At 28.0% G+C, this 10,374-nt stretch overlaps 1 protein-coding gene across 1 annotated transcript in view; it reads left to right on the top strand.

Annotated features, from left to right (window-relative positions):
* Positions 1-1,566: 1,566 nt before the first annotated feature.
* LOC130674272 (LIM homeobox transcription factor 1-beta-like) overlaps positions 1,567-10,374 on the top strand; it is a 229,071-nt gene continuing 220,263 nt past the window's right edge. Inside the window, exon 1 of the mRNA XM_057479550.1 lies at positions 1,567-2,076. Coding sequence (XP_057335533.1) covers positions 1,962-2,076 — 115 coding nt within the window. The 5' untranslated portion in view covers positions 1,567-1,961. The remainder of the gene's footprint in view (positions 2,077-10,374) is intronic.

The following is a 10,374-nucleotide window of genomic DNA, read 5'->3' as shown; positions in this document are numbered from 1 at the left end:
TAATTTATTCATTTATATCAAATCATAAAATTACAAATCAATAAATATATATCATTTCTCAAATCAGACAATTTCAAGTTCATTAAATAAAAATACATTTCACTTCATCTTTACGATCTCATATTTCTAAATTAAATTGTATTTAAATAATTAACAAGCAAAAAAATCATGATTATCGGGACACATTCAGCACAGTGGATAGCGTCCCAGCCTAGTAATCAGAAGGATCTCAGTTCGAACCCCGGTAGTCTCCAAATAATTTTATTCGTTATTTCTCATTAATTCTATAATTAGTTAATTACACTCCAACGTAATGTCGATAAAAGTGTGGTCAAACGTTTTTTAATTATATTCATTAATTTAAATAATAATATTTTAGATCGAGCATTGAGTGAGCCTTAGATTTTTTGCTGCCCGAGGTTTGGCCGAGGCTTGATTTTTTGTTCCCTAAGCCTTGGCCAAGGCTAAATTTTTTGTTTCCCAAGACTCGGCCGAGGCTTGATGTTTTGTCTCCTAAGGCTTGGAACATGGACATCATCCAAGGCTTGGACCAATGCTCACCTAATGGTTCAGCCAAGGCTTGACCAAGGTTTGGAACTCTGGCATGACGACTGACCAATGGTCCCTTCCTACCAGGGATGTATATTGTTTACCAATAATACATAAATAAATGATTTTAAGAAATGTAATAATTCAGCATATTTATTTATTTATTTATATATATATTTCTCATATAGCTTTAATTTTAATTAAAATTTTTTTCTCTTCACTTTAATGAAATGAATCATTAATACGAATATTCAAATAATTCATTTGAATATAGATTCTACGTCATATCAATATACTGATCTTAAATGCAAACATATAGAAAGTTATAATAAAAAGAGTATGTATTGTTACAAGTTTACATATTTTTAAACAGTGACAATGTATTATTTCATTCAAATACTGGATTATTTAGTTCCAAAACTCTTCTATTTTTATCAAATGTCAGTGTTTCAATAATTAACGTACTGAGACTTGATCGAAATATTATTGGCATCTTAACTATTAATACATCCAGAGTTGCGCTAAAGATATGAGGATACTTAGAATGAATCCATCATTGATTCTTAATAAACGGATATCTAATTCGCCATTATCAACTCCACCATTTCTATATATCAAATAAAATTTCTTAACTATAAAGATATCATTTTTTCAGTGTATAGTTTAATTATGAATTGTAATTAATAATTGATTGAAATGTTGTTGCGAAAATAGAGAGTCTAAAAAATGTAATACGTTTCGAATAATATCTCGTTCACTCAGTTTGTGGAAACGTTATTTTTAAATATTAGTAAAAATTATCTATCTGGGTAATGTGAACAATATATGACAATTTTTGAAGTTATCTTGTATCGATTCAAACAATTACTTCGTCTCATTTAACAAAGCCTTTGCATTAAATAAGAAGGCGGAACATTTATCTACCAATAAGAAACACGTCATCTATGGGGCGGAGTTATGCGCGTTCCGCCCTTGAAATATTGGACCAAAGTTATAGTTGCGCATGAAAAAATATCTGGTGCTTATTTAGTACAAAGTAGACACAGATTACGTATATTTTGATCCGTTCTAAAGTCGTCTCATTTCTTCAGTAGCAAATAATTATTATAAAGTGACTCGATGATATAGTTTAAAGTCGATTTCTTTTAGCACTATTTTATCCAAGTTATTTAATTAATATTTTTTATGTGTTTTTTAAGTGTCCTGTGTTACATGGAATGTACGGCAAATTAATTTAAAAAGCTATTATATTAAATAGTTAAAGAGTAGCAGGAATACACAATTTTAAAACTTTGAAATCGAAATGGACTTATCAGAATTGAGTTATAATTAGTGATTTCGAAAATGAAGTGTAATCGATATTTTCGATTTTCAATAAATCATAATAATAACTCATAAAATCGGATTCTATAATGGTTGAACTTTATCCCATCATTTTTAAACCGTCTACAAAACAACAAGATTCGAATCATCTCATTTCCATAGAATCAACGATGCCTTTTTGTTCGACAAATAACAGTAATAACGGTATTCAAGATTATCATTTATAAATAGCTAATCATTCATAATTAAAGTATATTATATTTATAAATCTAAAGATCGATTTATGGAATTTGTGGTTACGCGATTCTCATTAGTAATTCTATAGTAGCATTTGAGAAACTTAAAATAAACGAAACTATTGATGAAATACGTTTTTAAATATTTTATACATTTAAAAAGAAAGGAAACTTGTGTTTAGGTTTTTTAAACTTACGGTTACGTTATCTGTACTATTGAAGTAAAAAAACGATAACTTTATCAACAATGATAGTCATAGATTTAGTGACTACACGACAAGTTACGATCACTTTGTGTTGTATCACTGTTTAAAATAATGATAAATACTGAAAGTTGTATGTATAAAGTTCATAGTACTTTTCATAGAACTCATTAGTTCTCATAAAATTCCGTAGCGAATTTATGAAAATCTATCAAATTTTATGAGGTTTTTTAAACAGGAAAATCCATTAATGTATAGTTACGTTACATATGGTACAAAGTGCGTGCTAAAACTTGGTTTTTTGTTGAAGCAATAATCATTATATTCGTACCTTACACACTTCAATCACAGAGCATAGCATCACAGTAAAGAATACTGTGTTAAAATTAATACAATTTGTGTTAAAATTTCAGCACATTATTCGAGTCATACGAGAAGGAAATTCAAAGCTTTTTAAATGTTAATGGCGACACAAAGAAAAAATGTTAACTGTTACATTTCATTTTTGTTCCACGAATTATTTTGAAGTTATTAAAAAAAAAAGTGTCAACAATTGTTATTTAACATTTAACTATTTTGTGATAGTAAAAAATGTTTTTATGAGAGTTACACGACTAAAGAACAACTATTATAATAATTCATATATACCCGTTTTAAAAAGTGAATTAATTCATTTCTTTTGAAAAAATAAAACAATAATAAAAAAATACATATTTATTTGCGAAAAAATAATTTTAACATTACGTGAAATAGTATGAAATTATAATTAAATGTTTTTGAGTAATAGATGATACATGATAAACATTTCAGCTTTTAGTAAATATTCAATTTAATATATTAATAGGAAAAATATCACTTAATTTTCATATTGAATATCCTGAGCAAGGCAGTGATCCTGAGTCGAAAATTAGTGCCCAAACAGAGCCTTCTAAAGTCGGACCTATTTCAGACTTGGAGGCTCTAAATAGAGTCTGTTTCTATGTTAAATTAGGTCCGATTTTGGTCCCTGAAGTGCTACAAATTTCCGTTTTCGGCGCTTGCGGGCTCAATCTAGGACCTGATGAAAATTAAAATTAGGTCCGACTCAGGGCCAGTAAGCCGTAGTTTATTGTAATAATAATAATATTAATAATTATAATATTAAAAATTATAATATTAATAATGATAATATTAAAAATTATAATATTAATAATTATAATATTAATAATAGTAACATTAATAACAATACTCATATTATTAATATCATTAGCATTATTAATATTGTGATTGATAATAATCTATGTTACTCTGGTTTTTTTTTATACTTACAATGCTTAAAATGATTGCAATTAAAATTATCAAAATATATAGCTAATGCTGTTAATAGTTTAATTTTCTATAATAAATTACAAAAAAATATAACTTTAATTATAATTAAAATAATATTACTTTTCTTTGTGTGATAAATAATTATTTACTTATCCAAATAATTTAACTAAAAATATTTCTTTGAATAATAACTGCATGAAATAACTTCGTCGTCTTGCTCGGGGAATACTGTCAATCAAAAACTCATTAAGACGTGAGATGACTAATCTTATCGTCAATTTTAGCGCTAGATTTTGTAATAAATAAAAAAATTATTATATGTAATGAATTAATAATTAATCAATGTGACTGCTGAATTTAATTTCAATATAAATAAGACTTACGTGATTCGAGATCACTGATATGTCCATCAGTAATCATTTCACTTTCGTGATAATTCTGGAAGTTATCAGAAGTTTCATATGGGTTTATTGAATAGTGTTGGTCCGTATATCTGCTGAAATTATTTAACTGTACAGGGAACCTCATCGATGGATTTGGAAGAGTTGATATATCAAATCTACTTGTATTGTCAGCTTCTGGTGGTTGTTCATTTGGTGTTGATGAAGCAAATCGAGTAGACGTAGATGTCCAATAATTATTATCTGATGGTGTATGAGATATATCAAAAACGTAAGACTGAGCCCAGCCAAAATTAGCAAGTGGTCCAGTAGGCGAAACTTGCATTTTTTCCTGATGTGATTCGGCCCACCCGATGAAAAAAGATTTTGTCTAATCATATATGATCATGCATAATTGTCTATATATGATTAGATCCAAAAATTGGCTAGGTCTGATCATACATAACTTGATCTGTTTATATATGAACAGATATGTTCATATATGATCATGCACGAACGAATATAGTCATTTTTAGAATCTCATTTAGAATATCTGTAAATTATTAATTAAGTAGTTTAGTTAGGATTTATTGTCTTCATCAATATAAATGTCAGTTAAAATTAAATGAAAAAAAAAAATTATTAACCATTGACTATTGTTTTACTACGAGGTCACCCATCCTATTAATGTCCCACGTCGATGCTGCTTAACTTTGGTAATCGATGATTTGTAGTCTGATCCTCTAGTCTGTTATACACTTACAATTGAGAAACGTTTATGGCATTACTTAACTCAAATAATCAAATTGATACATCCTACGTAAATAATTCACCTAATGATAAATTTGGTTTTGTATATAAAATACAATAGAATTCATCAGATACATATAATCAAATCTATTTATCTATCAACTTATAAATATTCGTATATCAATCGATTTCGATTTATACTTTTAAATTGCTGCCGAAACCTTTGAATATTTTTTAAGTATTGGGGATTTAAGTTTGATTGATAGTTGACAGAATAAAAATTTAATAACATTGATATTAAGAAATTATCATATTATATAATATATATATATTAGGGTGATTCAAAAAACAAACAAATTTTTTTTTCTTTCAAACAGGTTAAAAAGTTTCGTTTAGATAAAGAAGACGCCTTTGAAAATTAGAGCTCTTAATAATAATATTAACATTGTCCGCATTGCACTTTTCTATTTCCCATAAGAATAACATGGGAAAAATTTTTTTTATTTCTTCTGATTTTTATAAGGAGCTAACGATGCGTCATAGGAATAATTGGCAGGCATATTTTTGTAGGGAATTGAATGCTCTACAAAAAAAGATTCCTATCATTTTTTGCGGAATCTATTTGTTCAAAAGTTATTTGAGGTTGAAGTCAAATTCATATTAAATTTTGAGATTTTCTTACTTTTCCGGCGAAACTATCAGACCTATTACAAAATATCATTGGACCTTTTTTGTAGACAATTTTATTCCCTAGAAGTTATTTTCAATAAAGTTTTTTCGAATTCCGCATTGTTTTCTAGTTATTTTTATTTTAATGTCAAGCTCTTAAAATCGATCAGAAGACTATTTTTTTATGAGCATGACATTTAAATGAAAATAACTAAAAAACAATGCAGAATTTGAAAAAACTTTATTCGGTATAACTTCTAGGGAATAAAATTGTCTACAAAAAAGGTCCTATGATATTTCGTAATAGGTCTGATAGTTTCGCCGGAAAAGTAAGAAAAACTCAAAATTTAATATGAATTCGACTTCAACCTCAAATAACTTTTGAACAAATAGATTCCGCAAAAAATGATAGGAATTTTTTTTTGTAGAGCATTCAATTCCCTACAAAAATATGCCTGCCAATTATTTCTATGACGCATCGTTAGCTACTTATAAAAATCAGAAGACGTAAAAAAAATTTTTTCCATGTTATTCTTATGGGGAATAGGAAAGTGCAATGCGGACAATGTTAATGTTAATATTAAGAGCTCCAATTTTCACAGGCGTCTTTTTTCATCTAAACGAAACTTTTGAACCTGTTTGGAAGGAAAAAAAAATTTGTTTGTTTTTTGAATCACCCTAATATATATATATATATATATATATATATATATATATATATAGTCTGATCAGATTTAATCATACATAGACATATATAACTACATATAGGTTTATAAAAGTAATGTCTGATCAGATCTAATTATATATGGGTTTGTATCAATCATGTCTGATCAGATCTAATCATGTATAGACTTATATATGATCATATATGGGGTTATAACAGCCAGGTATGATTATATCTAATTATATATAGACTCATATATGATCAGATCTGATCATATGTAGACGTATATATGTTTATATATGGAGTTATAACAGCCAGGTATGATTATATCTAATTATATATAGACTCATATATGATCAGACCTGATCATATATAGACTTGTATATGATTATATATGGGGTCATAACAGCCAGGTATGATCAGATCTAACTATACATAGACTTATATATCAATAGATCTGATCATATATATACTTATGTATGATTATATATGGAGTTATAACAGCCAGATATGATCATATCTAATTATACATAGACTCATATATAATCAGATCTAATTATATATAGACTTATATATAGTCAGATCTGATCATATACAGACTTATATATGGGCTTATAACAGCCAGGTATGATCAGATCTAATTATGTATGGGGTCATATATAATTACATATAATTATATATAATTATATATGACCCCATATATAATCATGCATGATTATATATAACTTCATATATAATTATGTATAATCATATATGAACATATATAATCATATATGATTAGACAAAATCTTTGCTTGAACAGTTTCAGAGTCAAATTTGCTTAACATGATAGTTCCTTGGATCTCTTCAGAAATTTGTTGATTTTTGCTCTCAGGAAAATTAGTAACTTCATTATTTTCTAACGAGTTTTTTAAAAAAGTAAAACGATTGATTATTAAATGGTAATAAACATAATTAGAGCTTCGATAAAAATTAATCCAAAATTATAAAATACCTGTATAACTCTGATATTTTGAAGCACAGGGCTTACTTTCTGAGGTCTTAAGTTTTTTTTTAGGCGTACTTTTAAGTTCTCGTGAATTTTTTGCTTTATAATTTCTTTTATTCTCTGCAACTTTATCGATATATCTGGTAAATTCTTTGTTAGTAATTTTATTATCAAATTTTCTGTTAATCCATTCTGGAAAAAAAAAATATTCTTTCATACACGAAAAAATTATAAAGCCAGAAGAAAAAAAATTTTAAATTATGTTCACATACCAAACAATCCCTGAATATATCGAAATCTATTGCTGGATGTTCTCCTCGCTTTCCTTTTGCACTATAGTTGGCAATCCCAGAGCCATATATTTCCAGAAGCGTTTCTTTCACCATGGAACTCCAGTCATTTCTTTTTGTGGCACTTATTTCTATAATTGATGCACGAGATCGAGATAAATAAACGCCAGTATTTGGGGATAATTCAACCTATGATTGATAATTCTGATATTAACGATTTTGTTATTAGATATGTAGATGTTAAATAGTTATTATTACCATGTATAATTATATGTAGATGTTAAATAGTTATTAATTTCAGATATTATAAGTAAATTTTTAAATTATAGAGTAGTACTTTATCATCTGATTCTCCTTTTTCAAAATAATGGCGTGCAACCTGAAAATAAAAATCAATATATATTGATGTTTCAATAACAATCTTAATGTAATTCACAAAAATTTAATTTATATATAAATAATTATCGATGTAAAACATACTGGAATCCTCTCATCTGAATAAACATTAACTTTCATTTCACTTGCGTATTTCCGTTTCATAGCTTTCAACAATTGCTCTTGAAAGTGAATGTCTCTTTGCGTAACTAGAAAAAATATCAATGTCAATTTAAATATTACAATGATTTAATAGGGAAAAAATGTTTTTTTTTCGATAATTATATACTTTAGATGGAGTTAATTATAAAATTAATTGCTGAATGTATATTTAAGAAGAAATTTCATCATTGTAGTGCAAATTAATATTGATTTTAAAAATATGAATGATTACCTGTTTCCAATTCAATTCTTGGAAATATGTCTTCATGGCCATCCGAGTCTTCGTCATGGCTTGATGTATCTTCGTTACTACCACTAGGTGTATTTTCTTTATCTTCTGAGATGTTAACATTGTGTAGTTTGTTTGAAGATTTATTTCCAAAATTTTTTTAATCTAAACTTGGTGGGAATTCTAATGATTGATAGTGTTTTGAAGATTGTTCTACTGTCGATGGTAGGTCCGTAATAAAATTTATTGAATCATTTGATATCAGCTTAGAATTATTGAAACTTGAAGTATTTTCTGACAACACTGAAGGAAACTGAACTGAATTTTGTGATGAATTAAAAAAAACATTAGATGAACCAGGTTGACTGTTTGTATAAGGTGTAAAAGGTGGTTGAATGAATTGTAAAACTTTAGAAGATGATTGTGAATGTTGAGATGTTTTTTTTAGATTAATAGAAATTGCTTCGTCATTTTTAATTTTTAAATCTGTTTTATTTCTAGTATTATTTTTAGCTAGATTTTTTTCATTTGATAGAACATTTGCAGAAAAAATTTTGCGAGAGGGATCATGAAGTTCACCTTCGATCATGAAGTCAGTAGTTACAATTTATTTCTCCAAGTCTTCTTTAACTATCAATAAAAAAAAAAAATAGAATAAATGGATAACATGATATAAACATTTATTAATTTGAGGCACGATTATTTTAACAAGGTTCAATCATATAATTAACATCATGCTACTTTAAAAATGTTATTCTTATTACAAAATAAATTACAATTATTTATAGTTAATACTTACATCTGATTTTAAGAATCTTTACTTGGTATTTTTCTTTTTTGGTAGTGTCAGGATTTATACAATTTAAAGAGGTTATACCGTTAACCAGCTGCTCTTTCTTCGGAATTAGTGATAATTCTATTACATCACTCTTTTGGCATTTGATCCACCAAATTAATGCGAATTTTTTTCTTCTACTGCCTGACATCTCAAACTGTTATTACTTAACACGAAATATATTTTAAATGTGACTAAATTAAACGTCAAAGTGGCGTAAAACAAACAACAATATAAAATGGCGGGTAAAATACGGCGTTTCCTATAGAACTACTACGCAGGTCAGGGGAAGCTAAAAGCTGTTGTCAATGAAACGTCAAGTGTGAGCGACTTGTGAAACGAAAAAATCTGTCTATCGGTTGACCCTGCGGGCCAGCCCCAAAACTTCCCGCTCCCCGAGCTCGAAAACATTGTTGTGGATACATTTTCGAGCTATTCGAGCTCGAAAATACTTTTGTGTGCCATTGTTTTCGAAAAAAACCGATTTTAGCATTTCTTTCTCCCACGATATCTCAGGAACGAATTGGCCGATTTTGATGGTTGAGGCAGCAATCGGCGTATTTCATTGAGTTCTAGAGCTGATAAAATTTTAAAATTGTTTGGTTCAGTTGTTTCGAAGATATTCGCAAAGAACCGTTTTTTACCATTTCTTTTGCCCGTGATAACTCTCAAACGAATCCTCCGATTGAGATGGCTTAGGCGGTAATCGAGGCGTTTTATCAAGTTTTAGAGCTGATTAGATTTTGAAGTTGATCGTATAAGTCGTTTCTAAGAAATCAATACAAAACTAAAAAAAAAAAAATTTTTTTTTTTTCGTAATTCGCCAATATTTTCGGGTCTACTCGATCAAATGATCTGGAATTTTCAGAAAAGTTGATGACCAACAAGCTCTTTCGATTGTCGCCTTAACCATTTAAATCGGTTCATCAGTTAAAAAGTTATAGACCGGTCACACACATACATACACACATACACACACACACACACATACATACATACAGACACTCGGACATTATTCTGAAAATAGTTAGAATAGCTTCCTAAGACCTCAAAACGTCGACATCTGATGAAATTTCGATTTTCGCAAATCGGGGTGAAAACAATAACTTCCCAATTTTTCGAAAATCGACAGTTTTAGTCGCCTACTGTTGTTATAAATAGAGCTTAAATTTTTTATGAGTAATGCGATAAGTCTGTCGATAAAAATATTATTTAATTCGATAACAAATGAAATACAAGTTGATAATTTAGGAATTAATAGTCAATTTGGTTGTAATAATTTAATTTACAAATTTATCATTTATATGTAATATAATATTGCTTAACAAGAATACAAAACCGATATTTATTTTCCGAGAGATGGGTTCCAGTTTATGATATTATTGATGTTTATGTTCCATGAAAGTGAAGCTA

The sequence above is a fragment of the Microplitis mediator genome, chromosome 9 (assembly GCF_029852145.1).
Source record: "Microplitis mediator isolate UGA2020A chromosome 9, iyMicMedi2.1, whole genome shotgun sequence".
Classification (NCBI taxonomy): Eukaryota; Metazoa; Arthropoda; class Insecta; order Hymenoptera; family Braconidae; genus Microplitis; species Microplitis mediator.
This window is presented reverse-complemented; position numbering and strand designations above follow the sequence as displayed.